The 21462-nt window shown below is 33.3% G+C and overlaps 1 protein-coding gene across 1 annotated transcript in view; it reads right to left on the bottom strand.

Annotated features, from left to right (window-relative positions):
* PCDH15 (protocadherin related 15) overlaps window positions 1–21462 on the bottom strand; it is a 904849-nt gene that overhangs the window by 285226 nt on the left and 598161 nt on the right. Inside the window, exons 7-8 of the mRNA XM_081159054.1 lie at window positions 13438–13598; window positions 7044–7199 (exon numbers count right to left, since the gene is read on the bottom strand). Of these exons, the coding sequence (XP_081015180.1) occupies window positions 7044–7199; window positions 13438–13598 (317 nt within the window). The remainder of the gene's footprint in view (window positions 1–7043; window positions 7200–13437; window positions 13599–21462) is intronic.

The following is a 21462-nucleotide window of genomic DNA, read 5'->3' as shown; positions in this document are numbered from 1 at the left end:
ACCTCTGTCCCAAAAGACATTGCTCTCTCCTATAAAAATTCTATCATCCTTATATAGCTATGATTTGATTTTTAAATTATGCAATTTTAAAATTGAATGACAATTTGTTTCCAGATATCTAAAAAAACAAACTTAAAGTATTTCATCAAAGGTATTTGTTGCCAAAGAAAATAACTGTGTCATTACTGAATTAAAACATCAGAACTAAAATGGATCAGTAATTAAGCTGTATACATTATATACGTGATCTACAGATGGTCAGCCTGCTCAGATATGAGCTAGGGTTTGGAATATTTGAAACTAATTTAATATAAATAGCTAAGGAAAAAGTAGACAAGGGATTTTGTGCTAATATGGAAAGTCTGGTGAGACAAAAAGGGTTCCAATGAAATGTAAGAAAAATAAGAGTTGGAATACACAAAATGATTTTTTAAAATAGTTGATTTCAAAATCCTATTTCATTAATTTTCTTTATGTACATATCTATGTGAATACACATATTACATAAATATAACTATATACATATTACTCTTATTCTCATTACTGGTATTTTGTGAATTTTTAAATATTATGTGGGTGTTGAAATCTTCATGTGGCAGTCAGATGATATAGAAATAGTGAGATATTTGAAAACCAAGGGGGTATTCACCAATAAAATAGAGTGATAAATTTGTTAACAGGTAGTAATTAGTGGAACCACATTGAGAACTTAAGCTTTTTCCCACAATAATGAAGTTACATATCTGTGAAGCTATAATTATGTATTGTTTCTATGACCATTATATTGGTTTTGTATCAACTCATTAATATAACATTTGTTTTATTCAAACATTTGTCCAAATCAAAAGTCTCTTTGAATTTTATCTTAAATCTTTCTAGCATTGGTAGCAATTAGTACACATTTTTAAAATTCAAAATCAGTGGATGTTATCTTGCAGTGATTCATTAAAATCAAAGAGAAAAAAATTAGAAAGAAATCACATTTGTTCTTCATGTTCCTTTAACATAAATAGTTTTTGCGCCTGTGATTAAAATCTTCACTCCATTTTTATTATGGAAGCTAGATAATTAATGTTGAAAATCCTTTCCTCTGAAAAAATTATTAAAGGCAAATTCATGTAGATTAGTATCTTCAAAATAAGAGAAGAGATTATTATTAGAGAGAGTAATATGTAGCTCTACTCTTCTTTAATAAAAATGAAAGAATGATTAATCTTAAATTGAATATATGTGTATAAGAGCTTCTCAAAATTGAAGGAGGTTAAATAGTTGAATTCTTAACTCCTTTAGAACATCTGAAACATTGATTCCATTTACATGCTTAAAGTAGAAAACATATTTTATGTGCTTCTTTCCCTGGCTTTACTCTCTTCTTGTTCCCTCCCTTACTTGTTTGTATCCTGCTTTCCAGAAAGAATGTTCCAAATTCCCTGGAGGAGAGGCAGTGGGACCAGTGAAAGGAACTAGGGCTTAGTCTTGTTTCTTCCCTCAGAAGCTTCTGGGTGCTGTAGATTAAATGCTATTACTGTCTATTCAGAGAAGTTCTGTGACGGGGGATGGCTCTGAAGGTCCCATGATTTTTATTCCATGAATAGCTGGAGATATTCATCAAGTTTCCTACATTGTGGACTATGTTTCTTAAACAAAAATTTTTATTTAACGTGTATAAAAAAAATCACCTAATTATATATAAAAATTATAATAAAAACATGTAAAAATGTTTTTTAAATACTTAACTATACACAGAATCTCATTACTATGCTTCACCATGGAGGCCATCTGTGCGCTTCCATCTACCAGAATTACTCTGATAAAAACAGATTTTCAAAAATGCATGTTTTAAATGGGAGGAGATGATACAGTCAGATGCAATGTGACAGAATAGCGCGAAGCTAAAAGAATTTGGTCAGGAAAGTGAAAGCTCAGGTTGGACAGACTCAGAGATAATGTCATTTCACCATTGAGAGGAAAGGTGGCATTCTTAATGATGCTCCACTAATTACTGCCTGTTTACAAATTTATTTTTTGCATATCATTTGTGAAGATCCCTTGGTTTTTAAATATATCACTCCTTATAAAGTATATTTCCAAGTCAGAGTTGGCTCGCAAGAAAAGATGGCCAAAAGCTGTACTAATTACTGTAAAAACGCATCATCACTGCTAATCCTTAATACAACCATGTCACATTATTTTTTGTTATTATACTTATTTTATAGTTAAGCAACTTTAGGCTAAGAGAGCTTCTGCTTGATGTCATAATTCTAATATTTTGCAGATAAAGAGGGCAACACCAACTGTCTGACTTCAAAGTGTTAATTCTCAAGCACTATAAAATATATTATTTCAGAAATTTCATAATTTGCTATTAGTAAACTTTTGAGAAGAGGGGAAATGAAAGAGGAGATAAAATAACCTGACACATAAGGAAACCCAAGATACACAGATAATCTGAAATGATGCAATTTAGATGATGTATTCCATCAAAGATAAATTATGTTTAGTCCCAAGGAAAAATGCTTTTGAGATATTTTACAGAAAAACAAAGAAATCAAACCTAGCTGGTGCCTACATTTTAGAAGACTCATACTGAATAATTACTGCTATTGAAAAACAGGCTGGTTCTCAGCAAACAAATTATTTCATAAATTCCCATATTCACCATGATTTCAGTATGCTAACCTTTTCATTAGTAATCAAATCTTTATTGTAAGTGCATTTCATAATGTGTGAAAAAAAGCAATCAATAAGTGATCAAAGGGCAAAAAATGAAAGGTAGAAAATATATACAACCACAATAATTTGCATTTTCATCAATGGTTTCTTAACAAATCAATGCTTCATAAATCACTAATAAAAGTGTGAGTGAAGATATGATGAAAAACAGGATATTTACAAAGTCTTACAGTCACTCCTCACCAAATAGTTTTAAGTACTTACTAATTATCAATTACAAAATAATTAATAAATAAAGTAGAAAAAACAGGCAGACACTAACTGCCTAAATCAATAAAAGCTAACACTACTAGTAATGGAACACATTGATGCTGTATGTCTCTCTTACATACTAGGAAGAACACAACATAAATCTTGTGGCATTCCTGAACAAAATGTGTCATCATGAAGAAACATCAGGTAAACCCAAAATAAGAAAAATAATCTATAAACTGTCCCACTCTTGAAAATTATTAAGGTAATTAAAGTTAAGAAAATGCTAGGGAACTAAAAACATTAGTTAAAAACTAAGAAAATCTGAATAAAATTTGATTTGAGTAAATAATGTTTCACTGTTGGTTCATTAGTTATTAAGCAATATACCATACTAGTGAAAGATGTTAACAGCAGGGAAAATTGGATGTGGGTTATATGGGTATACCATTAACTTTATTAAAATATTTTTAGGTCTAAATAATTGATATATTTTTAATAAATAGCAGAAAACATGATCATAAGGATACCATTACATTAATCATTTTCATTATAACAAAGTCTAAACTTTGAACATATTATTTGTTATAAGTATTTTTGAAGACAGAGATTTATCCACTTAAATTACATTTAATTTTTATAAATATATAATATACATTTGAACCAACACTTAGCCAAAAAATTAAATAAGGTAGACTTAAAAGTTTGTGTGTGTGTGTGTGGAGAGGGAGAGAGAGAGAGAGAGAGAGAGAGAGTAAACAAGAGAGAGATTCTCATACATTTCTATGGTTTAATTTAGCTGAAATTCAGCTTTTGGTTCCTGCTTATTGGGAGTATCATTAAAATGTTTTAAATCATTTAATTAAGCCTTAAAAAACCACAAATATTTTAGAACCCAATTTTTAAAAATTAATGAGCATATTAACCTAATGAGTATTGTTGAAGGACATTATCATGCCATGTCAGGAGAAGTAAGTATAACAGCATTTAAAGTAGGGTAAAATAAATATGCTAATTAACCCAGCATATGATATATGCTAATATTAAATACCTCCTGTGTTATGCCTGCTATTACAACTATTATACATCTTGGGCAAGATGTTCATCTTGAGAGAAAGTCTCCAAGTACCCAGAGAGAGAGAGAAAAATACTTGCAGTGTCCTATGTCTTGCTCCAAAACAAGGAATTATAAACCTTGTTATAATCCTTGCTCAGCATTTGGATACAGGCATTAGAATTTTTGACACACTAATAGAAGAACATGTTTACAGAGAGTGTGAGAGACTGATATTTAATGTGGTCATAAAAGCGCTGATTGTGACTATAATATTATGATATAATACTGTATACATAAGCTTTGATATTTATTTTTAAATCAGTTACATAAAAATGGTTATAATTTAGTTGATAGGATGTCTATTAATAAGCAGTGAAGGGATGACTGAACCGAGAGCATGGGTTTTATGCCCAACCTTGTGACCAGTTTAATGTGTGACATAGTCAATTCTTGCTACTGCTCCGGGCCTCAGTGTTCTCATAGTGAGCATGAGTGATGAATCAGGACTTTAATTTAGAAACTTCTTTTACACATCTGTGACAATGACTTTATACCTGTCTGTTAGATTTTAATGAAGTGTAAAATATTTTGACACCAACAATCTATTAAATCCTGAGTGATTTTTTTTATTTTATTTAAAAAACCAATTTAGATCCTTCTGCATTAACTGCATGCCTTAGACTAAAAGGAGACCTAACATAGAAAATATTTTGCTATCTTCTACAGAAGAGTAAAATGTATTTCATTTAATTTTATTTTACAGGCAGCATTGTAGCTGTATACACACATATACATATATACATGTATATCTATGTAATGTCTATGTATTTTCCCAATGGCAACATATATTTCCATCCTAGCCAATGAAACCAAGAAAAGTACTACCATGGAAGAACTGCTTAGATAAATGATCAGAAAAATAGTTAAATTTGGTTTCTTCCTTGTGATTATGTTTGTAGGTTTAAGTAAACTTTTGATTTTTTCAAGAAAATAGATATGAGAGTATGAGCAAAATCAAAGAGGGGGATACTATTATCAAGCCACAGAAGATATGAGCATAGTACCAGCGGAACAGGGATGTCTCGGTTGGCTATAGGGAGGTGCACTGAGAAACCATATATGGACGGCTTTGAAAAGAAACCTGGGCCTATGCGAATCATGTTTAAGGTAAAATTTCTCTACATTTTATGACTGTAATTGACATGTACCCAGATGCTGCAGGAGCTTAGAGCCCCGAGAACTTGAAGATGAATGAATGTGAATAGTTGGGGACGGCTTTCGAAACAGGATATGGAATTAGGCCTTGAGTTAATCTTGAAAAGATGAATACAACCTGGAGACTTGTGAGGCAGGAAGGATCTCATTCTAAGTGAAACGAGCAGTGTGAGCAAAGCCCAAGAAGTGGAAATATTTGTGAGATGAAGACATAATTCTGAAAGAAATGAGGCTTCATCAAGGAGAATTTGAAGCTAGGAACACACTGACAGCATGTCAGACTAGGGAAGGCCTTGCAAGTCAGCCAATGAAGACAGATGGCCTTTTTCCTGACAATACTGTGAAGTTACAGTTTTTGAATAGGAGAGTGGCACGATTAAAATAGAATTTGAAAAGGTTATTTTTCAGTAAGGCGCTGTAAAGGTTGGATGGGATGAGTGGAACTATTTAAATCACATTTTTACATTTAATATTTGAAATTCAAATTGAATATTATAAATTATATATTTCTTTACAAAAAATTAAATATATGGATCCAGGAACAGTTAAATATGGCCCAAGAATAGATTTTACAATTAGATCTGTTGCCTAACATAATTCATCTGAAAATAAGTTTATGCCCAAATGAAGTTAACACTCAAACAAAGCAAATCTTTACTGAAATACTATACTTCAGATGCTAAAATGAGATGCCAACATAGTTAATCATGTAACCTGATTATTTACATTAATTAGCATGCCTGTTTTAGCAGAAACCTCTTAAATAAAGATAGCTCAAAAAGGCTAAGCTTTGACTGACCAGTAACTTGTCCTGTTAAATTTAAAAGAGCAGTTTATGGTTTGTCTGTTTTTAAGTAATACAAACTATAAGTTTCAGATAACAAAAAACACCATTTCTTAATTTGTTATGAATAGGAGGATGTTGAAATAAGTAGAATACATGCTAATAATTTCAAAAGGCTTGTAGAGGTTAAAGACCCAATGCTGTGCTTAATACCCTTAATTAGACTGATTTCCTCCTAAACAGGAGGTACATATTTTAAGGTTAAAAAGAGCATCTTGGAGGTAAAGAAGAACTGCTAAAATGTGGTTCCTTTTTTTGTTAAAGGACACATAATGGATGATATTAGAGGGATTTTGCAAATATTTTCTAACAACAGAATTAACAAAAAATTACAATAGAATAACTGCTGTTTTAAAGAAAATAAAATGGATTCTTGACTTATGAATTTGGCTCAAAGAAAAAATAAACAAAACAAAGCAAACTAATAAAAATATGTTCTAATAAAAGCAGTAAAGCTACTTTAAATTTTTTTTTATATAATTTGATCAGCATTTTCTTATAAAAGTTTAGTTGTGACTTATATTTAAATATTTTGAATATTCTAAAACTTGATTTTAAAATTGAGGAAATACTTTTAAATTAATAGAATCTTAAATAGATCTTTTCTGCCAGTATTTAATTACTGCTACCACTTCAGAGATATGGAAATAAATTTGTTCATCACCTTACAATGAGAATAAACAGCTCCCGTTGAGCCTCAGTAAGCATGCTTATGGATTCAGGCATAACATTTCCAAGATGATCATGAGTATTAATATTTTGGTCATTATTACAAATAAGTCAAATTTTTCCTGTAGCAAAGTGAATTCCTAAAATCATGTTAGAAGTCATCCAGACCTTAATTCTTCTAGAGCACTATTCCTTAAAATGTTTTCTTGATATTTCTAAACAGGTAAGCCTATTATTATAAAATAATAATTTCAAAATATTTCAAAACATTAATAGTACACAGTTATTATATGTATTTAGAAGGATGCAAAGAGAGAGTACATGGAAACTGACCTCATTTACAGTGGCATAGTAGCTTTCATGCTTGAATGTGGGTGAGTTGTCATTCCTGTCTCTCACCACAATTCGAACTTCATGGTAGATAACAGTCCCCACTTTTTTGTTGACACACTGGACTTGCACCACTATGGAGTGTATGTTCATTGGTGGCTGCAATGCAGAAATTGTATCTTTTTTAAAAAAATTATTATTATTATTATTGCAAAAACACTTATTTAATAAAATTGTTTATGCTTGTTCATTTTTACATGTTAATAATCTACAAAAATTGATCCAATTTGCACTATTTTAAGACAAGAGAAGACAATTATGATTGTTCCATTGTTCAATTTGTGTCTCAAAATATAAGGTCTTAAGTGGCATCATGTTCACAATTAGAAGATTGGTGATAAATACAATTACAAAATTAATGCTGAGATTTGATGGGATAAAACAAATTTTGCCCCAAAGAAGCAATGATATGAACTTCTAATTTATAAAAACAATGTGTTAATGATAAAATTCTTGGGGAAAGAATGTATAGAATTTGTGTCTATGTATATTTTTTGCTAAAATATTATACATTGATTTCTGATAAAAATAAAAAGTTAGATAAGCAAAAGGAAAGAATCCATTCACAATCCAATCAAACACACTTACCCATTCTATCCACTTAAATGCTAATTTTGCTAATCTTTCCCCCTCTCCAAATATACATCCATTACACACACACACACACAGCAAATATCAGCCCATATTTCTAAATATAGATCTACTATAAGATTTTGGTGTATACTACTATGTAACTACATTATGCGATTTAACAGAACCCACTCTACTTAAAGTCTATAGCATAATTTGTCTAAGTAAAAACTTATAATGAGATGTTTTATGTTGTCAGTTTTTATCATTATAAATGATACTTCAATAAACACTGTATACCTAAATATGTGCTAAATTGCTTAATTATGTTTTATGATGAATTTATTGAAGGAGGAAAGTGTCTTCAAAGGGGGACTTAGAGACTCAGGTCCCATAGCTTAGGGCTTGCAGACTGGGATGAATACCTACATCTCTTTGACTCTAGAGTCAAAGAGTTTAACACTAAAAATATATATCTTTGTAATTTTAAAAATCTTTTTCAAGCTCCTAAAATTTTTCTCTCTAACTATATCATTTTATGAGAATGGCCTGTTCTTACCACCCCTTCAAAAATACCATGTCTCCAGCCTGATACCATGTCTCCCTTCACTAGACTGAAGCTCCACAAAACCTGGAGTGTTGTTTCAGTCCTGGCTAAATCTTTCTACCCAGGATCTAGCACTGTGCCTAGGACAGATGACTGTGTATATCTGAGTCTGCTTGGCTTCCAGACTTAGCTCTATAACCTACTAACTATATAATCTAGATGTTAAATGAAAATTGAGTTTACATGCCAACGCTGTTGAGTTGACTGCTGGAAAAATAATACAAACTTCATACTCATTAGTCATCTCAGATGCAGAGATAGGTGGATTATAATAAATACCATATTCTGGGTGAGTGAGATGTGAAATCTGAACACCTTCAAGTGTGTGTTAGAATCTGAGGATGTTTAAGCTAAAAAACACAATATTCGCTAGACATCTGAATGGTGGCTGTGAATTGATACAGCGAGCTTGCAGTTTGTTCATTCGGTCCCAGAGAGCTGAATTAAGAACAATGAAGAAAATGTATTACAAAGCATATGTTTTCAGTATAAGTAGTGGTTTTCCATTAATCCAAAATGGTACAGAATAGAATAGACTATCCTATAAGACAAGCTCCATCATTAAAAATCTGCAAGCTTGAGGGGGGGGAAAAAAGATTCTTTAATAAGACTAGGTCTTGGAAGTTTTCTGGAAACAGTTCGAATTAGATGACCTCCATCTTTACTATCAGTTTTAAAGTGTTTTGCTTTAGGGGCCATTGAAGAAAAGTCTAGCATATTTCAATCGTAAAGTAAAAACCAATAAATGCATGTACTATTAGCCTTTGGCACACCTTCTGGAAGACAACCAGTTGAATCATGTTCTCCTAAGGTTATCTGTCTTCTCAATATTGCAGGAGAGACCTATAAAAGCATTTCATCGCCACCTCTGATTCTACAAGTGGAAGCACGAGGACAGCAAGGTTGCAGCCTTTGCAAGTACAGGATCAAACGCACGTTGCGCTGAGCCCCCTTAGACCTGTAAGTGCCCATCAATCAGGGACACCCAGGTCACCCGGAACTCTCCTCCCTCCCAGCTTTAGCTCCCTGTGCCACTGTTGGCAGTACAGATAGAACTCAGCCTGCAATAAATTCCAGCCATAATGGGTCACGCTGAAGGCAAGAATTCCCTGTAGCTAATACATAACACACATTGTAATCTCGTGTTGGAATAGATTCTATTCTGCTGTTTAAGAAGGTCATCAATATATCAAGTGCAGTTCTACTAAGTCCATTAGTGAGAGTTTAGGGAGTTCAAAATGCTTAGGAATGTATTAGGGAAATTGTGGTTTGTCTTTCATATCTGGTGGAAAAAATAAGTCATGGCAATTTTATTTTCTCTGACTCACTTAAATTGTTTCATTCATTAAACACAAAAGAAAAGAGTGTGTATAAATTTAGAGGGTAATTATTTAAAACAATGAAAATGTCTATGTTTCTAGACATGTAAACTATTCTCCCGATTTAAAAATCAATGATTAACATAATACTCTGAATGTATATTTGCATACTTGCATGTTTGTGTATATGTGTATATAGGTTTTGATATGTATAGATATCAGGAATGATATACACCAACAGTTGATTGCGGTTATCTTTGAAAAGTACAGTTGAAGTAAAAAGTAAAAGAATAAAATTGTCCAACAAATATGTATGAATTTTATAATTTGAAAAAAGGCAAAACCAGAAAATTTTTATGAGTTTTTCAGAAAGTCAACATGCAAAGCAAAGTTTTTATAGTGAATTTACTGATGTTATGGTATTGATTATAGCATGCATCTTCAATCTAAGGGGAATTGAATTTTTCTAGAAACCATGTTATTTGAAGGGCTAAATAATTTAGGGGAAATAAATTTTTAGTAAACCTGTATAAGAATTGATTTTATTTTTCATGAAGCAAAGGCAAAATGTATTAAATCCTCACAGTGATAAAAGATTTATGCCAAGATTTTTCTTTCTATGTACTTACTACCTTTACAAAATGAAAAATCTTACTGATATTTTAAATATTCTCTATTTTAAATACTCCATTGACTTGACTTTTCTTTTTTGATATTTTACCACCAGGTTTACATTATTTTAAAATTAAATGAAACCATAATTTCTACAAGATACTCTGGCAATTTGAGACTGTAAAAAATATTAACATTATTTAAGGTAAAATCTGTAACTTGGGGTCTATGTAACACTGGTAGTTAATGAAACTCTTGAAATTGATTGCAAACAATTTATTCATGTGCAAATACATTTTTCCCTGAGAAATGAGTCCATAGATTTGATCAGAATCTTGACTAAGTGCTCCAACTCCTGAAGATGAAGTCTCGCTGACAAATCCATAAGTCAAAAAGTGAATTTCAGCCTATTGTCATTCTTTCCTTGACTCTTGAAATTTAATACTGGTGAAATATTTCTTAATGATCCAATTTACTCCTGATATAAAGGTTTAGCAGTTTCTATACATCAGGTTGTCTTTTTCCCCCTTTTATGGGTGCTCTCTAACTTGATGGCCTTCATGACCAGCTAGCAGGTTTAAACTTCCCCGTATTTTACTCTTCCCCTTACACTTCTTACTGCTTCCTCCACACAATTTCTTCTATGCTACTTCTGTACTCCTATTTCTTCTACATGACTCTTTGTACTGTTTTTACATTTACACTTCTATCTTTTTGCTTAAATTCAATTCACACATTTATTCAAGGAGAATTACCTGCTATTAAAAACCAAGTTTTTGGCAATCTGGCTTCCTTGTTAATTAGCTATGTTGGACTCCATTTACAGTTTCTAGATTAAGCTTTCCTCATGTAAACACCTAGTACGCCAGAGCAGTGGACCAGTAAAATATGTATCAATAACAACAAACAACAACAAAAATAAAAAACATGGGAAGGCTAACATGTCCCTACTCATAAGAAGGCTCAAGTCCTGTGTCTATTTTAATTCAGGTATTGTAAATCCTACCACCAAGTGAATGTACCTGTGCAAGATAGGGATGTTAAATCTTTGGTGTGACCTATTTAACTCTACAGACTTAAATTCTCATATTACTAAGGTTTAGAGCAGCTTCTATTCAATGTCTTGCCAATATTTCAACAAGCGTAGTTGTCAAATGGAAAATACATTGCAAGTATGTGAGCATGTGGGGGTTTTTAATTTACAGATTTTCCTCTGCGATATTCATTTCACATTGAATATACTTTAGATGACCTAGTCTCCACCATCTTTAGCTAATTTCAGTTAGGTGTTGAACTGACAACACTTCGATATGCAAACTATCTTTGCAAGTTAAACTTGACCATGGCATTCCTAATTCAAAAGAATATTTTAAATGGAAAGGAACTTATTTTTCATTATTATGTTAAAGAACAAGCCTGGATTTTTCTTTAAATGATACCAGTGCATGCTTTTGCAGTTGTTACCCTCAGGTCAAATTATAGCCAATGTCCAAAAAATGATGCCCATATTAGAATTAATAATAATAATAATAATAATAATAATAATAAGAGAACAGATACTTATCTTGAAAAGTAATACAATTTTTGGTAGATAATTAAAATTTAAACAATTTTATAGGCTGGAGAGTTGGAAGACTGTTTATTTATACTCATAATTCAGACCTGGTATTGTGCTTTTACCAGGTATTGTGGTATAAAAAAATAGTTTCCAAAACAGTAATTTACTAGTGAACCAGTAAATTATCATAATCAGCTATAAGGTGATTTTTTTTAAAGGCTACAAATATAAAATTACAGTGGTCTCAAGTTGATAAATATTCTATCATTTTCCTAACATGTTATAAAATTCATATGACTTGGATATGAATGTCCCTAAATAGGGCCAGTAAAGGATGCCTGTGAATCACGCAGCTGTAGGGGGGCAGGGTCTTTCAGTTTGCAAGTTGTGCTATTGTCCAGATTGCTTTTGTAAAAGTAAGATTTATGATCAGAAAAATTAAGACAATATAAATTTGAAGATAGTAGATGTCTTTATTCCATTTTATACCTTCTTAGTTATCCAGCCAAAATTGTAAACTGTGGTGTATAAAGTGTCACTGTGATAAAAGGACATAATGAGTGGAGGGGAAAGGGGAAAGCATTAAGGATGACTTATTTTCCTTAAGTTGAGTCCAACAGTCCCATTCCTTTTCTCCACTGCTACCCAAAGTTCACATCTGCCAACCCTGCTCAGTCAGCTACATTTTGGGTCTCCCCAAGTGTACCAACAGCCCATCCTTGTGGGAGAGTCCTATGTACTGCCCGCCTTACCACAAAGCTCTTAATGACTGAGTTTTAGATGTGAAAGAGGTTAGGGATCATCTGCTCTACACCATATTGTAAAGTGGATCACAAATTCTGAGTGAGGTGGTGAAATGATTCAGGTTCACTAAACTATCTGATGTTTGGATCTCACAAACTGGAAATTTGGGAGTAGGCATATTTAGATGTACTTCCTTGAATTTTCCCAAGGTCCTGTACAATTACTACTAGTTATTAAAATCCCCACTTCCCACATACTCCTCCCTGCTCACAAGACTGAACTGCAAATAAGTGAGAATAAAGTTACATTAAAATAAATGTACTCACGTTTTTAAACTTTTTCAGAAATGAGACATTCAATGACTTTGGTAATTTAGCTGTTCTTAACAAAATACTTAGGTCATGCTGCCTGAGAATGACTGGACTGGAATGACTGGATGGGAACATTGCCAGGAGGCTTGCACTCACCTCTTTTGGCTTTTGTACAGCTCTATAAGCACATAGCCTCAAACTCATCTCCTAACCAATGCTTAGTGCTTGTAAGAGCAACCACGCGTTGCTCTCTTTCCCACTAAACTCTTTCCTCTTGTCAACATCTAGTTGCATGTTCAGATCTCACCATGGATTATCACTGTGCTTATTTTTAAGGTTACCACTCCTCTATTCTGAGCACTCTATCCTCTCCTGGTTCAGAAATCTGATGAGCTTCCAAGATGATAGAAAAAAAGAGACAATGGTTCTCTCGGACATGGGTGGTCCTTTCCTTTCCTATTCTTCTTTCAAAGAGTTAAAAAAAAGTTTTTGTTGATAAAAATAGAAAATAAACTCAAATTATATAAAGAACATTTGATATTATATCAACAAACATGTGCAGATATGTGAAGTATAATAAAGTTGTAATAGAGGGACAAAGGAAAACATCACTAACGTCTCTATCCAGAACTCTGCCAGTGCTGTTCAGGAAAAGCATTTGCTTGACAGGGTCCAACAGCACCCAGTAATCCACGTTGTCCTTTAACGAGAGCTCTATCGTGGGCTCTGGCCCCCCAGCAGTCCCTTTGATCAGCATGTTATCCACCAGAATGGTACCTGGAAACCAAAGAAATTTATTTCAATACATACTCGACTTGTATGCTTTCTTTGACAGAGAATATGCTGGCTGACTTGCAAATCTATTGTAAATAAAAAGTATTCAACTTTATATCTGGCATGATATAGAAAATGTCCTGTTTCAAAAAGACAAAAATAATACTTTTATTAGGTTATTTATAAATGATGTTTTGGGAGAGGAAGGCAGGAGGCAGAGATTCAAATGCGTAGTGAGTTTCATCATCCATCTCTTGTTTGCCTCTAGCAACAGGAATGTGTTCCCCTCCCTGTCCATCACTTCTAGCAGGAATTATCACTGAATTTTATCCTGAACTAAAGCAAATGCCTGTAATAACAGAGACTGATACTTCACTCAGTAAGACTTCTGATGGGAAGAAAGCTATCCCAAAAATAAGAGAAAGAAACAGATAAAGCCGTAACAGAGTATCCCATAGTGAGCACTGCTTCTATTTTACTTTATCTTAAAGCAAATCCATAAAACATACATCTTAATGTGAAAGACGGAACACACACAGACACACAACAGAAGCCATTCTTCCTAAAGACATGTCTCGGGTACTTGATGGAACAACACACTATTCCAGTGTAACATTTCTATGCCTGCTTTCTTATAATTTTTTCAGTGGGCTAAAGTGTAGGCGTTTGTGGCATAAGAGCTAAAAGAGAGCCCATCTCTAATCTTCCCTACGAGGTTAAAGACTCCATGCATTTAACAATTTGAACACAAACAACACTGATACACATCAGATTCCATTTTCCCCCCCATCCAGCGACAGTGTGTTTTCCAAACAAAATGCAACATAACTTAGGGCAATCATTTTCAGCTGGTCCATTTTACTAAACTTACTGCATATAGAATAGATGTGGCTATGCAAATAAAAAACATACCCTCCTAAAGACATTAGGATAAATGGTATATATCTAGAGAACTTATGGCCTTGGGATAACATACAAGAATATATACATAATCCATATATTTGAATCTAGCTTGAAAAAGAATCATGAAAAATGTATCTGCTGCATTTTCTTAAAATAAAAAATTGGCCTAAGTGTTATATCATGACATAATTACAAATAAAAGGGTGGTCCCTTTACAAGATTTTTTCAGTAAACAAATAGTAATAATGATGATCTATAATTTTTCTTTATCATATTATTCTAATGAGCTTCACTGGCCTAGGGAATATGGAAGAAAACACTGCTCTTTTGTAACATTCATCTAAATCAGAGATTTTTAACCAGTGTGCTGCAAGAATTTTTAAAACAAGCAATACCTGACTAGTCAGTGGTACTGACCTCTTTTCTGTTAGATTGTCAAATAAAAAAATGACAACAGTCAACAAAACAATAGCCATCCCATGTGAATGAATAGAAATTGTAACTATTTTTTTTGTCAGATCAGCAAAAAATAATATATTTTTTAATGTGCCACAGAATTTAAGTAATTAGTTTATGTGCCATGAGGTGAAAAAGGTTGAAAATAGCTGATCTAAATAATGTTTAAACACGCATACTCTCATATACACATGCTTTTCTAAAGGGCAGATTATTTTTTTCTACTTTTTCACATACTAGTACAAACATACATATATATATATAAATACTAAGTGAAACTTATCCTTTTATTTTTTACTGAAATGGTAAACAGATAACCTACAGATAATACATCCAAAAGTACAGGTCATACCTGTTGGGTATGTTTGTCTACTTCTTTAGAAGTATGAAGAGTTTATATCAAATTTGTAAATGTAATTTAAAATGATAAATATTGTAGACAGCTTAGATTTTTAAAAAAGCTTCTTTGCCAAAAGTAAGCATTTTGAAAGTTGATCAAGTTTATAGGTATTCAAAGAAGAACTTAAAAATAATGCTAGGTAAATATATCAGTATAAACAAAAGACATGCATTTGGAAGGAGTATAAATTTGGAAGAGTGAAAAGATCAACACACTCCGACGAAAGGTAGAGAAGGAAGCATATTGGGGCCACCATTTGAATTAGTGCGGGGCAGGCTTTGCAGTGGGTCATTGGATTGAGAAGGTCTTAGTCACCTTGAGTGTCCAAGAACTCAGGTTGACTTTAGGAGTCAAACTGAAGTAGTTAGACTGGGGACTTGAATTTTCTGGCAGGTATCTATCTTTGTATATCACCCCAGTTCTAAGAATTCTGATTTAGTATAGCAAGAACGTGCCTGTATCCACCCAAAGGTCTCCGGTAGAAATGTCTTCCCACTTCGAGCTCTATTTGTACCAAGAAAGAGCTACTAAAATTTATCTTCTTTCTCTGTGACCCCAAACTTTTATTCCTTGGTTAAGACTGAAGAGATATTCTTGCTTATGTAAATCAAAAGGCATTTATAAGTATGTGTGTGTGCATGTGTGTGTAAGAGAGAGCCAAATATGGGGGGATGTATCTTTTCAGATTTTAGAAAAATGAACTTGTATACATACTCACATATGTATTAGTAGAAACTTATTTATAAGTGGAAAGAGCTTTTTCTCTTTGGAATGTTGAATTTAACAATAAGATACATTTAACAATGAATGATGCTACTCTCCCATGCCTTACAGCTTTCTGGAAGCCGCCATTCTATACAGCTCAGTCCAGTATTCGTGGAATCATCTGGGCATCTGGCACAGGGTTAGCAGTCAGACAGCTCTGTCTTAGAATTATGAACTGGGATCCCAGAGAGAAAGGTCAGCTCCTTTTCAGGTGGCTGCAGTTCAAAAGAAGTCCTGATGGCTCTTGAGACAGTAGTTGGTGGTGTTAATTCTCAGGATTGGGCTTCCATTTGACAGTTCTGTATCCTTCCTCCAGACTCTCACTGTGAATTTGGCATCTTTATTACATGCTCCCAAGGGAATGTTTTAGTATTTTCAAAATAATTACAAAATATTACTTTTTGTGATGTACATTAAGCTAAAGGCTGCCTATTTATATTCAGCTATTTTATTTAACATTTTATTTCTATAATGTTATACATCCACTAGTAATCAGGTGGGGGAAACTATCAATAAGATGAATAAGGGAAGTACATACTAAGCCACACTGTTGTTTCTTTATTAGCTTTATTTAAAGGAAAAATACACAGGGCTCAGGAAGTAGTAAGTAAAAGATACTACTTGAGACTATCCACATTAAACATAATTTAGGTTCCTTACTCGTGGGTTAAGCATACTTGGCTTGAATAATGATTCAATATAGCAAAGGCCTAGAAGACCATGAAGCAGATGTTGAGAACTAATTGTACATGGTAAATGTTTCCCTCTCATTTGCTTTGGGGATATTCAGCAATAATCACGCTTCTATTGCTCTTACCTTCTAGGCATTTTTCTTGCCTGTACGTCTGAGGCACAGATGAAGCTCATGGCTCTCACTGCAGCCTCAGAGTTCAGAGTTCAGAGTTCAGAGTTCATTGCCAGAACCCTGGACTGGTTCCAGCATAAATCTCTTCTCCCTTACCTTGAAATCCAATAATGAAAAGCTCTACTGCCAACATTTCTAAATCCCTTCCATCTAAGCCTTAAACCTGTACCTGAACATCAAATGCTTTAAGTATACCACATTTTGAGGATACAGGTGTCACATATATGCAAAAACACACACACAAAGAAAAAAACACACACACACACACCGAGGAGGAGGGAGACAGGGGATGCTGGCAGACAAAGAAACCTAAACAAACTTTGTAATAGCAAAGAAGTCTTATGAAATGTGAATGTCAGCATGGATGGCAATGTGAGTCAGAAGGACACGAAAAGACATGAATGGACTCCCTTTTTCCCTCAACATAATTGTGACTATTCACAGATATGTTGCTAATCTCACTGTTTCCTTAAAAGTTTCGACTAGACAGAAATGTTACCTTATTATGCAAAGGGGGAGATATAGCAGGGTAAAAATGAAGGTAATCTTTTCTCTATGGTATTAGCCACTTTACAAATATATTATTCTTTGCTAATTCTGTAATCTCACATGTTCCCCAAATTGACTTTGCAACAAATATAAATAATAATGATATAGCACACTAGGTCATTTCCCCCTTTTCTGTGTCCTTATAAAATATATTGAGATACCTATCAAAAAACTTGCATTTTTGCAAAATGAGAAAGCTTCTAATCCAGCCAGAGTACAACTAAGCAAAGTGCATCATAACTTTTTATCATTCATATGTGATTGAAATTCTTAAAATATATATATTTAAGTTCTGAGAGTATTTAAATTAATGATTTAAGATGTTTGGCTCATTCCTACTTAAATTTAGATTCAGATCAGACATTCTGTAAGCCAAGTTTATTCTGTATATTTAAAATCTCTATAAAGTCAGCCTCACTACATGAAAGTTGTGAGTAAACTCTGCTCCAATCAAACTAGAATTATAAAGCCTGGGAAATTTCGAAGTAAAATAGTTAACTTATCAAATGGGACAATAAAACAATCTCCCTTGTTGTTATATAAATTGAAATACCTATCATTTGAACTACTGTGTTGCTTGTGAAATTTCTTAGGAATATTTCTGGTAAAATAGATATATCACCAGGAGGTAATGGCAAGTTTTCAGCAGTTACCAAATTATCTGCTGGGTGTCAAAGCCACTGTTGAAGACAGGTTATAGGTAAATGGGGGTTCGGTCTGACATTCAACTCACATTGCATATATTTACAATTGTAAGACTCCTCAAGGGAAAAGTATTTGTTGCACGATTTTGTTAGAATTCTGGATCCTCTAGCTTTTTGATATTTAAAGAATACTTATAAAGGCGATTTATCTTTTTTTCCAGAAAAATGAGACTATAATTATTTACTGTGTCACTAAGGGAAACAGTCATCCAGGATTAGTTTTCTTTCCTGAACCTTAAATTATCTTCCAATTTCCTTTGTGAAGGAAGAGAGAAACAAAGGAGGAAAGAAAATAGCAAATTCCCCTTCTAGAGGGTATCTCTGAATACTTTCCTTCACTATGTTTAAGAATAATCTCACATGCAGTGTGCAGATGATGTTTTACTGAGTTGAACACTTGAAAACTGTGTGGTTTTGCAAACCAATGTTACCCCAATAAACTCAATAAAAAAATTCACCCATGCTTGTTTTCTCTGTATATGAAGATACATTATGCAGAGGTTTTCATGATGTTTGCAAAATGAAGATGATTTTCCACAATATACAATTTCCTTTCTTAAAAGTAATATCATAAAGATGGGTATCACATATCTAAATATATAGTGATAAATATAAAGTCTCATTACAAATAATAAGAATGATTATCCCATTTCTATAAAATATGCACTGGTATAATTTCTTGTAAAAATAAAAGATGTAAATTCAATGTTAACAATTTGCCTAATATACTTTTACAGTCCAATGTGATTTTGGAAAGGAAATGTTATCCCCATGAGTGTTAACACCCTGTTGCATGTTGCTTAGACTTTACTGATATCACCATACACGAGATAGATGAACCTGTCTCATAACATGCCAGCCTGTGACAGATGTGGCTTATGCTGTGGATAAGCTCATAATTTATTCCAACCACCTTCTTTGCACATGTCCTGATATCTAAAAGCTGGGAAGCTAAAAACTCTACTTAAAAGATTCAATTGTAGCAAAGATTCTAGGTATGATTTAGGTAGCTCTGACAAGATGCTCTTGGCATAAGACATTGTTCAGAATGAATTATATGGGGAAAAGCAGATGTCACACAATCCAGTTTTGCAGGTGAGGATCATAGCAGAAATGTGTGGTTCTGAAGTTGGCAGCTGTAGCAGCAGGTCTCTGACTCTACTCTTCTAGATCACAGCAAAGTCAGATTTCCTATGGCAGGCCAGTTACGTTGTAGGTTTGCAACCTACAAAACAGAGTCTACCTCTTCTGCCATTTTCAATAACATGTGAGCTATTTACACCACTTAATAAACCCCTTCTGCTTAAAGAAGCTAGAGTGGATTCTTATTTTTATAACCGTGACCACTGACCGATATTACAGACTTCACATAAAATAATTCTTTTGAAAATGAGTAGCTAGAGGTAGAAGATTCTTTCTCCCCAGGATTATGTGCTATGAAGCACAGTCAGCAATCTTGGCAAAGTATTTGGTTTCCAGGAGTAACTGGCTGCTGCTGTATACCAACCTCATACTCAAAACATTATAATGATATTTACTGCTACAATTACTGACAATACGTTCATTCCTTAACATCACTGCCTCTGAGAATCAGGGAAGGAATGGGTTTGAAGAAGAGTTTTCTGCCTACATATCTAGCTCTAGCTTAATAAATACACAAAGCGAAAGGGGAAAATCGGGCTTGTCTTTCGTTTTTGATGGCTCAAAAGCGCATCCCAGCCTCTGACTTACCTATTGACAAAACAAGTCAGGATACAGAATGATCTTGGCTTTGAATTTGGCCGTGACTTTTCATTTATTTCTTTTAGCCTTTGCTTGACTGTGAAGCTCTAGGAGCTAGAGTTGAAAAGCAATCATGTGTTCAAAGAAAATATTTAGCTGGGAATATTCTAACAGAAAATGATGGGTTTTATAATTCCTGTAGATATTATAAAAGCTTTTGAAATGCTGGCATTTATGTAAATAATTGCACAGAAACAACTTTCTTTTGGAATAAATTACTCAGAGTCCTGTGTTTTTAAAAAAAATCTATGTCCAAATAGTCTTGTTCATTTTTTGATGAAACTCACAATATACAAAATGTGTAAGGAAAACAGAAACAGGGGGCCTCCTGGAGACACAATAACATAGTTACCTTTGTTAAGGTAACCCTGAAGGTAGGCTCTTGTAAGTTAGGCTAAAATGTAAATTTTAGTGAGGATTCTATTAGAACTGCAAAGGCAACTGTCATGTTCAAAACTGGCAGACAAACTGTGAGCAAAAGAGAAAAATTAATGAGTCAGACTGAGCTGGCATTGTTGAAACAGGATCCTGATTTGTTGCTCAGTAGTTGACTCTGCAGGCTTCAATGACAGGAATAGAGTAACACTGCTCTACAATATAACTGGTAAAACTTGCAAAGAAATGATATAAAGAGTCTGTGTGTGGGGGGGGGAATGGGTGTGTGCGCATATACTATAGAAAACTTTGAAAATTATGCAACGCAAAACTCTTGGCACTAACATGAAGTTCATGATCTAGGTTGATCTACGCTGTTTGTACAAGTAGCAGGGCTTTAATAATAGAATATTTAACCATAAAAATGATTGCATTTCAATTATATAGGTCCTACTACACTTCTGAATTGATGTACTAGACTTTTTTTGGGCAGGGGGAGCAGAGTTTAAATATCAATTTGCAATATATTTTCCAGAATATTTTTTAGTCATAAAATCAAACTTGAAAGAATTAGAAATAACAATATAGGTTCATTTACTTTGTAAATACAATCAAAAGACTAATATAACTATCAGGTATAGTTTGAAAATATTGTTTAACACTTTAAAATTTATAATCAGACTGCTAGAATCATAATCCTATTATTCACTATCCACCTGCAACTGGGAAGGTGACTTAATCTCTTTACTCACGGTATCTAGATTTATATACTAAAAACCATAACCTCATACATACAGGTATATCTCTTGGCACTGTATCTGGAACTTAATAAGTGTTGGCTGTTACTATAATAATAATCAGTATATTTCTGGATAACTACCAACACTTTTCATGCAGACTTGACAGTAAGTAAGTTCATTGATTACAAGAATTTTGTCTTACTCATTTCTGGCTCCCCAGTATCCAAGAAAATGTCTGTCAACAGTAGTCACTCAAAAAGCTTAGTTGAACTGAAATGACTCATCAGAGAGACCACTATTAAGTCCACCATGGCCAAATCCTTAGCTT

Source organism: Miniopterus schreibersii (genome assembly GCF_964146895.1).
Source record: "Miniopterus schreibersii genome assembly, chromosome: 14".
NCBI classification, from domain to species: Eukaryota; Metazoa; Chordata; class Mammalia; order Chiroptera; family Miniopteridae; genus Miniopterus; species Miniopterus schreibersii.
The sequence above is the reverse complement of the archived record's forward strand: the minus strand, read 5'-3'. Positions and strand labels throughout refer to the sequence as shown.